Here is a 12344-nt window from a genome sequence, read left to right as displayed (position 1 = left end):
GGAATGGTTAAAGTAGAGTGCGGCCGTGCACGCAACCAATGATTATCTGTTTCACGTGTAGCTTTGTGCTAGGTCAGTGGTCAGAGCTTAGCATACCTTGGTGTGCAATACAGGGCACTTAAAATCAGACTGTGTGCCGCTCGATCAGCCACACAGAGAAGCTTTAGAAACTGTGAAGTTCTTGCTTTTAATTAACGGGGAGGTGGGTGCACTTAATTTAAAGTGTGCACTACAACTTAGATCTTCGATTCTAGTTTTGGTAGCACAACAGAGCAAAAAAAGCACTGCCTGTGTTGCAGTCGCTTTGTATTGTGATCTCTTAAGAGCAAACCACACCTGAACAAAGACATTCAACGCAGTCATTTCATGTGAAGTGGCATCGTATTGACAAGAGAAAACGTTCAAAAGTGCAGTATGTTGCAAGTGGAAATGCAGGGTCAGATATTCAAGAAAGCTACATGTTTGAGGGGGGAAGGGTGGTGCAGAGGTCAAACTGTCTGTTACTTATTTATTTTGAAAGCAAATACTTCATGTCACAGAGAAGCAAAGCAAAAGTTTAAGGCCCTGCTATACGTATTGCCAATAGCGCTTCTCAGGCTAAGTGGAGCCAAAAATATCCCCACAGAGAAAGCCAGAACATGTGTCAAAGGATTGTACCGACTAATGTTTTCAAATACAAGAAATGGTGTCCATCATTTTGATAGACTTTACACGCAGAGAACATCTTCCATAACACTGTTGTTCCCCTAGTCTGGGGATTTACTTTTCTTATTTTCCTTAGTCTCTCTGCACCCTGAGAAAACATGATCCGGATGACAAATGGAGAATGACTGCATTGTGAACAAAGCCCTGTAAAAGGTGGCATAAAGAAAGCAAGGCGTTTCCCTTTTGTTTTCTTGTATTTTCTTCTGTTTTAATGTAACCGAGAGGGAGTCAAACTGGTCCTTCCAGTCCACTGAGTGCTCGATACGAGGAACTTGCCAACGCGATGAAGTGTTAAGTCACGTCACGCCGAAGGTCAACTCTTGCAGCTCTGCCTTTGGGAAAGCACCAATATATAAAATGGTTTAAAGTGCACTACCATTAATATTATTGTTTATGTGTTTATTAATGTCGTGCTATTTTTCATTTTTCTGCGCAGATGACAAATCGCATGGTGAGGCTCCACAGCACACCACCAATGGCAAAGGGAATGGCCCTGCAGCCTCCAAGCTGAGTGAGTGTCAGGGGGGTGTCAGTCCTTTTCTGTATCTTTTGCCCCGTTTCCACTGGCAAATCCGGCCCCGGACACTTAAACGGGTGTTTCCACTGGCTGAGCGTCCGGACGCGTCCGTGTTTTGTGGCCGGTTAACTTGCTGGTGCTGGACGTGTCCATAAGCGTCCGTCCCCACTGAGGACATGATTCGCTTTCAGAATTGGAGGTGTGCGCTTGACTTGAGACACAGAGATCAGATACATTGTGTCGGAAGATATAATCTCATGTGCCGTGTGCGATCATGAAGAAATTGCAGTTTTATTAACAGCATGGAGTGAAATCCACGTACAGAAACAATGACTGATTACAGTTAATATCCGAGTGCATTAAAAACTTGGATTTCACAGGACCGGTGCAGTGCCTGACTAGTTAAAAATAAACTGAAGGATAATAATCGCATCGTAGCAGCCGATGTTATTAATATTGTATGAATAACTGGACGGTGTTTCAGGCTGTGTTGTGTGAATGGTGTGCAGGACAATCCGCAGAGACAGTCAGTGTGAAGGCCAACACGATTCAGTTAACGTGTCCATTTACAAGATAAATGAATGAATAAATAAATACAGCAGATCTGGGTTTCCCTCTAAAACATTAAGGACTGGTTTAATAAATGCGTCCATAAACACCATGACTGAGACGTGCACACTTTAGTTAAATTAAACCTGCTATATTGTAGCTGGATAATTAAGCATTAAATGTGAGTATTTTGTTTCAGCTGTAACTTACCCTGGTTAAGGACGTCTGATAAGTACATTATAAATAATACGGCAAATAGTATCGTTTGCAGTTATAAATCTGTAGTAAGAGTAATAAGTTAAGGGAGTCACGCTGTGACGTTTAAAATACATATATACTAGTACAAATGATGACGATAATAATAACAATACAAATTCGCTTTTTATTTTATTGTTGCACATGGAACCGTATTCTTATGGGAACATGCTTGTCTGAATATAATGTCTCTACACGTTTAGCTCTTCCTGATATCTCTTAACAGAAACGTGTATTTATTACGCTGTTTACAATCATGTAAAGCACAAAGAATAAAACGCACACAAAAGTCCTCTCCACATCAGGCTGTGTCGCTCGTAGTGTTTCCTGTCTCGGTTTTTAAAACGAAACACAAACCAAACCCACAGTCGCTGCTCCTCCCATCAGAGGGATGGATTCACAGCGGCCTGGTTTTGCAAAAAAAGCTCTGGGACGCGTTTGAGGACAGACGCCTCCGGCACGGCATGACGCTTAAGCCAGTGGAACCGAGGCACTAGTCAGGGCGACCATGAATCCCCATTCACAGGAAATTGTGCGTTCTATAAAGAATAGAAAAAAACAAAAAAAATGTAGTCTTCATTAAAGCCCTGGCAGTGCCTTCAAAAGTACCTACAAGTACTAGTGGCCCGTTCTGTGATGTTGAAGGGAAACAAGTTGGCTGCAGAACCAGAGACATTTGATTTACCCTGGACAGGAACTAGATGGACCTATTTCCAAGAGAGCGTCTAAAGAATGGATTTGTGATAAGTGTCAAAATAGGGAAATGGCTAAATAGCGCTGATGTGCTTCTCTTTCTCTTTCTCTCTCTCTCTGGTCTACAGATTCGGTCATACCCAGTGAAGATGAGGAGGGGGAGGGGAGTACCCTGAAGAGGTTTAGCACGATGTGGTCTTCATTTCGGGGGAAGTTGAACAGAGAGAGTGAGTGTTCGTACCCCTCTGTCACAGGGAGTTCCATTCCATAATGCCCTTTTCAACGAGTGAACCTGTCTGTGCGTGAAAAGTTGCCACCCAAAGACAAGAAAAGAACTGAGTTTTCTTTTCTTCCAGAGTATAATACAGTACGGGGGGGAGAGGGTGAACTATCTCGCTGCCTGACCAAGCAAAGTCTCGCTCTATGAAACGAGAAGAAGGCCCGGAGTGCCGTCCTGTGGTTTCTGGACGTTACGCGAGTGATTTGAGGAAGGGCTGCAGTGTGCGGGGCTCTGGTTCACAGACCGACGAGAGGGTGGAGTTGGGAACGGGGCCGAGCTCCCGGATGGTGCTTGTCTGAGGGGAGCCATGTGGAAAGGGGGTTGTGCTGAGGCAGGAGAAAGCAACTCTGCATCGGTGGCTGGGGGAGACCCTGGGGATTTGCAGGGGACAGAGCAAAGGAGCCGAGGAGGCTGTGTGTGAAAACCAGAGGGAGCTGGATGAAGCCAGCTTCAGTCCTCTGCCTCCAATATTTAAACTCCAAGACTCCATGGCCCTTAAGTGGCATTATAAATAGCGGACAATTTTTGGCACATGGCAGTCTTCTATTTCTTGGAAAGCTACATATTTACATTCTTTCACAGTTAAAACTTCTCGCTACGGAAAAATACAACAACGGCAAAAAAGTAAAACCCTTATATGGCTCTCGTCCATCCATAGATTCAGTTGGCTTAAGTTGGCCAAAGGGTTTTACCCCTCTATGAATGTTCTCAACAAGGGGCAGCTGGGTAGACTGACCACAAAACGGCTCTGCATGTATACTGCAGTAACCTGGGCTTAAAGGTGCAGAGCTTCAGAGACTTCTCGAAACTTGGCCGATACAGCACAGTGCTCTAGAAACACTCGGCTTTTGCTACAGCCATTTCGTTTAGGGAGTGTGCAAGGAATGTGCATCTCGCTCTTGGCTGGGTGTCCCTGCTGACAGCCAGTCAGGCCAGAGGCGGTTTTTGGATGAAGTGGAAGTGCTGTTTGTGAAGGAGAGGAAAGCATTGCAGTGAGGGGGGGGGTTGTAGGAGTACAGGAGTAACAAGAGGAGGGAGGGAGTTTGGATATCGCCATGCCTCCATTGGTATTGATATCAGTATTGATTCTGATGAAACCCGACTGCATTAAAAGGAGCAACCTTGTGCCTAGGTGTGCGTCACTGCTCAGCTGCTTGCATGGTCTTACTCGGTTTTTCACATTTTAAAACGTTTTAATAACGCTGTGTCCAGAGCCGGCCAAGGAGACGGTGCCGGAGATGGGGGCGGGGGGGGCCATAGCAGACACGCAGCCCCGGGAGCAGCGCTACGCCAGCGGGCAGTTCTTCTTCGAGTACCTGGTGGTTGTCAAGCCGAAGAAGAAGAATAAAGAGGAAGGCTACGAGCCCGAGATCATCTACCAGTTTCCAAAGGTGACTGGCCTGGGGAGAGGGTGTGGGGCGATGGGGTTGGGGGGTTTGTTATTTTGCCTCTACTGAGTCTTGCGTGATCTTCTGTTGAAGTGGTGATTCTAAGACGTGGATGAAAGCCACATGTGCTTATAATCCAGTGGAGGCTTTGCGCATGTTTGTGTTGCGGGACTTTTCTCACTGTGAATACTGCTGACCCGAGCTGTGTTCCTTCCCTCGGCGCCGCAGCGAGACGGCATGGTGAAATACCAGAAGGAGGAAGAGGAGAAGACACTGAAGGCCATCACGCTGTTCTGCTTCCCCGATGGAATCAACTGGGCACCCCTCACCGAATACAGGAGGTAACGTACCCCTCCGCACACGCATGTGGATTGGGGAGGAATCACTAAAAACGGCTTACAGAGAAATGGTATGAAATCGTGTCATTTGAGAGACGCATGCATAAATACAAAACATTGACTTTTGAAGGCTTTGGGGGCAGGGTTAACCGGTCCCACATCCTGTTGATCCGCCTTCACACAAGGAACCTGCAGCTCACGTCAAAGTTTCTCTTGGTTTTAGACTTTTTCTTCTCGCACACCCCAGATTAGTCCGTAGGGCCACAGTTCAGAAGTGAGTGTGTGTGTCTGTGTGCGCGCCAACAGCTACTCTTCTCTCTGACACTTCAGCTGAGCTTGATAAGAAGTGGTATATGTACAGGGTGAAATAAATGGGGGTGGGGGGGTAGTGGAAAATATACTACAAAGTTCACCAGCTCTACCAGCCGCTGTGTTTGTTGCTGCAGGGCTAGGGTGTGTATGGTTACTGCATGCTGCTGCTTGTGATATTCTGTTTCTGTTGTCTCACTTTCTCTGTTCTTTCAGCCATTTCGAAACTAGGGCTTTCACTTGTACTTTAAATAAACAATTAGAATTTATATATTTTATATACTGGGAGATCATATTACATAGTATCAGTAGAGAGTTGGCAACTGGCATGCAATTTCCATCTGGTAGTCTCTGGTAGAGCAGTTGTTTGCACATCTATAAGGGCTTTGCATTATAAATATATGAAAAATAAAGATGTATGATCACAATCCAGAGCCTGATAACTGGGACAAACACTACGCAGCTCAGAAATCTGAGATGCTACCTCAGCCTCCAGGCATTTACAGGAAGTGTGTGTGTTCATGAGAAGGAAAACATTTCTAAGAAATGATGCAAAACTCTGAGCTGACAAATAGCTGGTGAAGTTTAAAAAACGAGCGCTAATCGGTGAAAGTCAGGAGAGAGGTCAGGTTTACAGAAAGGACTGTTCTTCCCCTGAGTTTTTCCTTCCCCCAGTGAGCATGCCGACTGTGCATGTTGCAGTATCTTGGTCACCAGGTCATGGGTCACCATTTTTCTACTGCAGTGATGTAACAGAAAACCCAGAATTCACCCAGAATTTTTTAGCAGTAGGGGTTAGTGTATAGCTGAAAAATAACTGTGTACTCGAGTTTACTTCCTCACATCCAGTAGGGTTTCTCCAGGACCGAGGCCGGATAACAATAAAGTACAGCAGTACAATATTTACATTATAATACACTGACAGCAGTTGGGGTTTAAAATGCCGTCTGTGTCGGAGGGTAACCATGTTTGCCATCTTTCCTTCCAGTGAGACATTCTCGTTCGTCCTGACCGAAGTCGATGGGAGTCGTAGGAACGGATACTGCCGCAGGTTACTGGTAAGGAGTCTGTTAACATCCCTTCCAGAGCTAGACGGGGCAATCTGAGTAAAACGTGGACTGGAGAGTAATGTATCTCAGTGAATGGGGATATACACTCACCTAAAGGATTATTAGGAACACCTGTTCAATTTCTCATTAATGCAATTATCTAACCAACCAATCACATGGCAGTTGCTTCAATGCATTTAGGGGTGTGGTCCTGGTCAAGACAATCTCCTGAACTCCAAACTGAATGTCTGAATGGGAAAGAAAGGTGATTTAAGCAATTTTGAGCGTGGCATGGTTGTTGGTGCCAGACGGGCCGGTCTGAGTATTTCACAATCTGCTCAGTTACTGGGATTTTCACGCACAACCATTTCTAGGGTTTACAAAGAATGGTGTGAAAAGGGAAAAACATCCAGTATGCGGCAGTCCTGTGGGCGAAAATGCCTTGTTGATGCTAGAGGTCAGAGGAGAACGGGCCGACTGATTGAAGCTGATAGAAGAGCAACTTTGACTGAAATAACCACTCGTTACAACCGAGGTATGCAGCAAAGCATTTGTGAAGCCACAACACGTACAACCTTGAGGCGGATGGGCTACAACAGCAGAAGAGCCCACCGGGTACCACTCATCTCCACTACAAATAGGAAAAAGAGGCTACAATTTGCACAAGCTCACCAAAATTGGACAGTTGAAGACTGGAAAAATGTTGCCTGGTCTGATGAGTCTCGATTTCTGTTGAGACATTCAGATGGTAGAGTCAGAATTTGGCGTAAACAGAATGAGAACATGGATCCATCAGGCCTTGTTACCACTGTGCAGGCTGGTGGTGGTGGTGTAATGGTGTGGGGGATGTTTTCTTGGCACACTTTAGGCCCCTTAGTGCCAATTGGGCATCGTTTAAATGCCACGGCCTACCTGAGCATTGTTTCTGACCATGTCCATCCCTTTATGACCACCATGTACCCATCCTCTGATGGCTACTTCCAGCAGGATAATGCACCATGTCACAAAGGTCGAATCATTTCAAATTGGTTTCTTGAACATGACAATGAATTCACTGTACTAAACTGGCCCCCACAGTCACCAGATCTCAACCCAATAGAGCATCTTTGGGATGTGGTGGAACGGGAGCTTCGTGCCCTGGATGTGCATCCCACAAATCTCCATCAACTGCAAGATGCTATCCTATCAATATGGGCCAAGATTTCTAAAGAATGCTTTCAGCACCTTGTTGAATCAATGCCACGTAGAATTAAGGCAGTTCTGAAGGCGAAAGGGGGTCAAACACAGTATTAGTATGGTGTTCCAAATAATCCTTTAGGTGAGTGTAGTTGTTAATGAGACGCTTGCTTGAGCCCCAGTAGTTCAATTCTCTTTTTAAAACCATCCCGTGTCTACTATGATGCTGGTGGAAGTTACACTGACTCTAGTAACAAAGGTTCATCATGGACCTTAATATCATGGGATAAAAATTGACCCATCAGCAGCATAATAAATAAACAAAATAAATGTTGACATGACCTTAACAACCTGCATTAGGGTTTTTCACACTACTAATTGCATTTCTGCATGTGTGTTTCACCATTTCCCATCCCTCAAATCACAAGCATTTTCCTGCAGTTGCTCTCAGATGTCCTGTATGGTAACCCATCTGTCTCACTGTGTGTCTGTCTGTCCTCTTGCATAGCCCCATGGGAAGGGAGCTCGACCTCCGGAGGCCTATTGCATCATCAGCAAGCTGGCCTGCTTTGGACTCTTCTCAAAGGTACCGCCCTGTAAAAAAGTTCACAGGTCACCATTAAGAAATAATTAATCTGGAGCTCCTTAACTGGGGTTCTTTACCCACATCTACAGAACCCTCCTTTCTTCTATACCGGTCTCAAAGTGAATATGACCGTTGCTCAGTTACAGTGGTGTGTTTATGCAGCACAGGGTACAAAATTAAGCTCTAGTCATTAGCGTTTAGTATCTCTGACGCGTTTCCTTGAATTCAGTGTAGCTCTCCAACACCAGCGCTGGTACATGTCCAGGTGTGGCCATAAGTGTCCAGAGTCGGGCAGTCTGCCAGGAAACAAGGGGCTGTTTCCCTGGAAATCCCGGGAAATTTCGGGATGAGTTTTCCTGCAAGAACTTGTAGAAAAATAATAGAGACCTTAAAGGGGACTACGTCCACGTGCCACGGCTTTAACTTCCCCCAGAGGTCACTGCCCGCTGAAGCGCCGAAGCTAGGACTTGAGTGGTTTGTCAGCAGTTTAACAAAAGAAAGGGGAATACAGAGAAGGAACGGCTTCCTGTTTTCGGGGAGCCTGCGCGCAGTGGTGATAATGCTTTATCCTTGAACCAGCTGAGTACGCAGCTGCTGTGCTGGGGTGTGATTGTCCACTCTTCCCACAGCTGAACAGGGAGTGAGCAGAAATGAAACCAAAACTGAATTTGAGTACCAACTGAAAAAGGTACAAAACTGGTTCTTCTAGAATTCCAGTGGAGTTCCAGAAGGAAAGATGCCTCCGAGGGTGTACGCCTTTTATAACATTTCATAGGGTTCATTGAAGATGCGGCCGTTGGAGTGTAGGTTAAGATCTTTAGATTAGCAGTTCTGCATCTGGTTCCTGGAGAACCCCCCCTAGTGTCTGCTGGTTTTCATTCCCACCCAGTTGTCTGCTACTTATCTGAGTCCACGAGTCCACCTGTTTAAGACCTGAAATCAAGGTTGGAACGGAGCAATCAGTTAAGATCTCCGCCAGACCAAAGTGCAGCAGACCCTGCAGTCCTCCATGACCAGGTTTCCCCATCCCTGCTTTAGAGGAACATGCTCCGAGACCAACGCCCCATCTGCCATTGTGGTTGTAGATTTTCGATGAGGTGGAGAAGCGACGACAGATCTCTTCAGCGATGATCTACCCATTCATGCAGAGCCTGAGGGAAGCGGCCTTCCCTGCGCCCGGCAACACGGTCAAAGTGAAGAGCTTCATCCCCGACTCTGGCACGGAGGTAAGCACCCATTTCACTCTCTCCGCTGGCTCCGATGTGAGGTGTTCGTTCACGATCCTCCGGTCTGGTGTCTGCGCGGATTGTTTTGTGTTTTTGCCTCACTGTCACATGTTGAGGTCGTCCCCCTTCACCCATTCAGACCAAGAGACCATTGGAAAGCCTGTGATGCCTACAAAAAAAAGGACCATTTGCATCCATTCACAAACTGTAAACAATTGTGGTTAAATGGATTAAATCTGCCTGGAATTCAGTCCGTTCAGGGGTGCGGTTACACAACTGAGTTCAGAGTCTGATGTCTGCTCACTCCTCCTTTGATAAGTGCTTTTTTCAGAGGGTTCATGTGTTTGAATCGCGTAGGTTAACGTGGCAGTGCCAACAGAGATTTGTAGAGTTTTCTCTGGGCCTGTTTTAAACCCGGATAAGCACAGTTCTGTACAGGGGGCTGAGGAGCCGAGCTCAAAATGTTGGAAACACGGGCATGCTGACAAGCCTCGGCAGCAGAGATTCAAGAGTCGACAGGCATGTACATTTAGCAAGGACCAGAACGGGTGTGTCCTGATTAATCTGGGCATGAATTCAAAACCCTGCCCTGGAGGGGGAAGCTTTCCAAGATGGTGTTGCATCACAGGCCTCCAATTCCCCAGCCTTCAGAATGCCAGATGAGAGAGGCCCCCTAAACTGTCAAGTTTGAATTAAAATCCTAACCGCTGGCAAATCGCTGTGCCCCCCCCAGATCATTGAGCTGACGCGCCCGCTGGACTCCTGGCTGGAGCACGTGGACTTCGGCACGCTGTTCCGCTGCCTGAAGGACGAGGAAGTTCTCCAGGTGTTCGCCTCTGCTGTGATGGAGAGGAGGATTATCTTCATCGCCGAGGAGCTCGGGTATGATTATCCAGTCCTTTTCTTATCTCATTACGGAGTTTACGATATGTGTACTATAGCAAGTAAGTATTTGAGAGCAACCACGGGTAATGGAGCAGAGAGGTAGGCCAGTATTTCTGAGCTTGTGTGTGTTTAGTCCTGGCACTTCTGCAGCTGTGAGATAAACCCCGCTGACCTTCAAGTCCAGACATCAACAGTCAGTACTGACCCTAGATTTGGAATGGCTTACTCTGTTTTGAGGGGAAAAACTGCTAAAGCTTGTATCTATGGCCATCTATGTCAAGTCTAATCTAGCTGGGGACCCCTTGGATTCATACCCCACCCAGCAGCTAATGCAACAGTTCAGGGGTGTGAGCTGTGAGTTTGGCTCTGTGTTCAGTTGGGTTGACTGTGTCCCCGTCTCTCTCCCTCCCGACAGCACTCTCTCTCAGTGTATCCACGCGGTGGCCGCCCTGCTCTACCCCTTCACCTGGCAGCACACCTTCATCTCCATTGTTCCCGAGATCCTGATTGACGTGGTCATGGCGCCCACGCCCTATTTATTAGGGGTGCAGAAACGCCTGCTGGAACACTTGATTGACCAGGGCGACGTGAGTGGCCCACCCTCTCTCTCTCTCTCTATATATATATATATATATATATATATATATATATATATAATATATAATCTGAATTTTTTGAAGTAATGTAAACACTAATGTATTTTTTGTTATACATATCTTTTTCTAGTTGCTCGTGGATTTATCTGAAGGAGCCGAGCAGAAGTTCATCAGCAAGGTAAGTGTGTCTGTGGTGTCTCTGTTCTGTGCTCCTATTACTAACGGTGCTTTTGGAGACATGTGAAAGAGGACGGAAGGGAACCCTGACAGATGCTGTGCAGATGCTTGTGTGTACGATGCAATAAATCGGTCTCTTTCTCATTTAGATCGGTGATGAAAAAACAATCTTGCCATCAAAACTTCAAGATGAGATCCTGCAGGCGCTAAGTGCCAGGAAAGAGAATTCAAGTGAGTTAATTTCCCCCTCTCCCTCTCCTCATAATTTCCTTGTACAGAAAAGCTAAGCACATGACGACTGTTTTTGGGTGAAGGTCCAGATGTGCCCGACAAGCCACGGGTGTACCTCTTGCTGTTCAGATTTAAATGGAAGCCTGGCTAACTCTATTAACCTTCCCTGTGCGTCTCTGTCCCGGCTCCCGCAGCGCTGGAGGAGCTCAACAAGGTGGTGTCGGAAGCCTTCCTGCCGTTCTTCGTGAAGACCGTGGGCCACTTCGCCTCCCACATCAAGAGGAGCAGCAGCGACCAGAAGGGCGTCTTCCAGAAGAAAAACTTCTGCAAGGCTATCGAGTCCAAGAGCACCCGCAAGTTCGTCAAGAAGTTCGTTGAGATGCAGATGTTCGACCTCTTCATCCAGGAGGTGGAGCAGCAGACGGCATCCCAGCAAGGTCAGTCTCTGACCTTCCCCCCACCACATGTCTTATTTAAATTAGCTTTACTAGCAGGATAAGAAGTGATTTGACAACAATTTGTCACATATCCACACCAGTTTCTGTCTTGATCTCTTCATCTGTTTGTGGAGATCATTAAAGACCTTCAAAAAGGTATCTTTCTTAATTTATTGAGCTTGTTTGTGTTTGTTTTCCTTATAGGGGTTTTTCGGAAAAAGATTGCAGAATACCAGGAGAAGAAGAAAGAAAAGGCGAAGAAACACTAGAAACACTGGACTCTGTTTTGCTGTTGGCTTGGACTGCCAGCTGAGGGGGCGGAGCCTGTACATAAACTGGGGGGTGGGGTGGGGGGGGTGTTAGTTCCTTTAGTAAAAAGATATGTAGGTGAGACTTTTTGTGAATAGTTGCCCAACGGAGTAAATAATTGTATGTTCAGTAGCGTTTATTCTAAGCCTTTTCTAGATGCCAAGCGGACGCTTCGTTTAGATCGGGTTAGCTATGGGCTTAAGTGTTCATGTGTCGTACCTGTTTTATGCTGCTATTTTGTTTTATTTAATTTTTTTTAGTGAGTGTTGATATCACTGGGAGGTCTTTTAAACGAGACGCACATCAACTGTGTTGATACTTCCTGTCTGGATCTGCAGTGGCCAAGCGCCTGCTGTCCCCTCTTCCTGGTCCAAAGTGCTCCAGCCATGGTTTTAGGAGAGCGGGATTTATGAGTAACTTTGAATGCTCTATGAGGAGAGACTGGGAAATGTTATTAATTTTGCACCAGTTACTGGTTAATTAATTACTGGTTAGAACCCAGATAGAATGGAACTCCCAAGACCCAGCAGCTCTCCCAGAGCAAGGCTAAGCACTAGATGATTAATCATCTGAGCCATATTCACATAAACCGACAGGCAGAAAATGAAAATAATAATAATAAAGTTTTTTGAATGGTT

At 46.1% G+C, this 12344-nt stretch overlaps 1 protein-coding gene across 7 annotated transcripts in view; it reads left to right on the top strand.

Annotated features, from left to right (window-relative positions):
* Positions 1 to 12344, top strand: part of dennd2db (DENN/MADD domain containing 2Db) — a 25737-nt gene extending 13393 nt beyond the window's left edge. For 5 of the 7 annotated variants that reach the window (XM_066703333.1, XM_066703334.1, XM_066703332.1 and 2 more), the window contains 13 exons: positions 1142 to 1216; positions 2848 to 2946; positions 4212 to 4390; positions 4616 to 4728; positions 6023 to 6092; positions 7768 to 7845; positions 8931 to 9071; positions 9805 to 9953; positions 10372 to 10543; positions 10683 to 10730; positions 10879 to 10960; positions 11155 to 11397; positions 11602 to 12344. In XM_066703333.1, the coding sequence (XP_066559430.1) occupies positions 1142 to 1216; positions 2848 to 2946; positions 4212 to 4390; positions 4616 to 4728; positions 6023 to 6092; positions 7768 to 7845; positions 8931 to 9071; positions 9805 to 9953; positions 10372 to 10543; positions 10683 to 10730; positions 10879 to 10960; positions 11155 to 11397; positions 11602 to 11666 (1514 nt within the window). In that variant the 3' untranslated portion in view covers positions 11667 to 12344. The remainder of the gene's footprint in view (positions 1 to 1141; positions 1217 to 2847; positions 2947 to 4211; positions 4391 to 4615; positions 4729 to 6022; positions 6093 to 7767; positions 7846 to 8930; positions 9072 to 9804; positions 9954 to 10371; positions 10544 to 10682; positions 10731 to 10878; positions 10961 to 11154; positions 11398 to 11601) is intronic. The other 2 variants (XM_066703335.1, XM_066703339.1) reach the window with 1 other exon arrangement.

The sequence above is a fragment of the Amia ocellicauda genome, chromosome 5 (assembly GCF_036373705.1).
Source record: "Amia ocellicauda isolate fAmiCal2 chromosome 5, fAmiCal2.hap1, whole genome shotgun sequence".
Lineage (NCBI taxonomy): Eukaryota > Metazoa > Chordata > Actinopteri > Amiiformes > Amiidae > Amia > Amia ocellicauda.
Note: the sequence above shows the minus strand (reverse complement) of the source record. Positions and strands in the feature narration are given on the sequence as shown.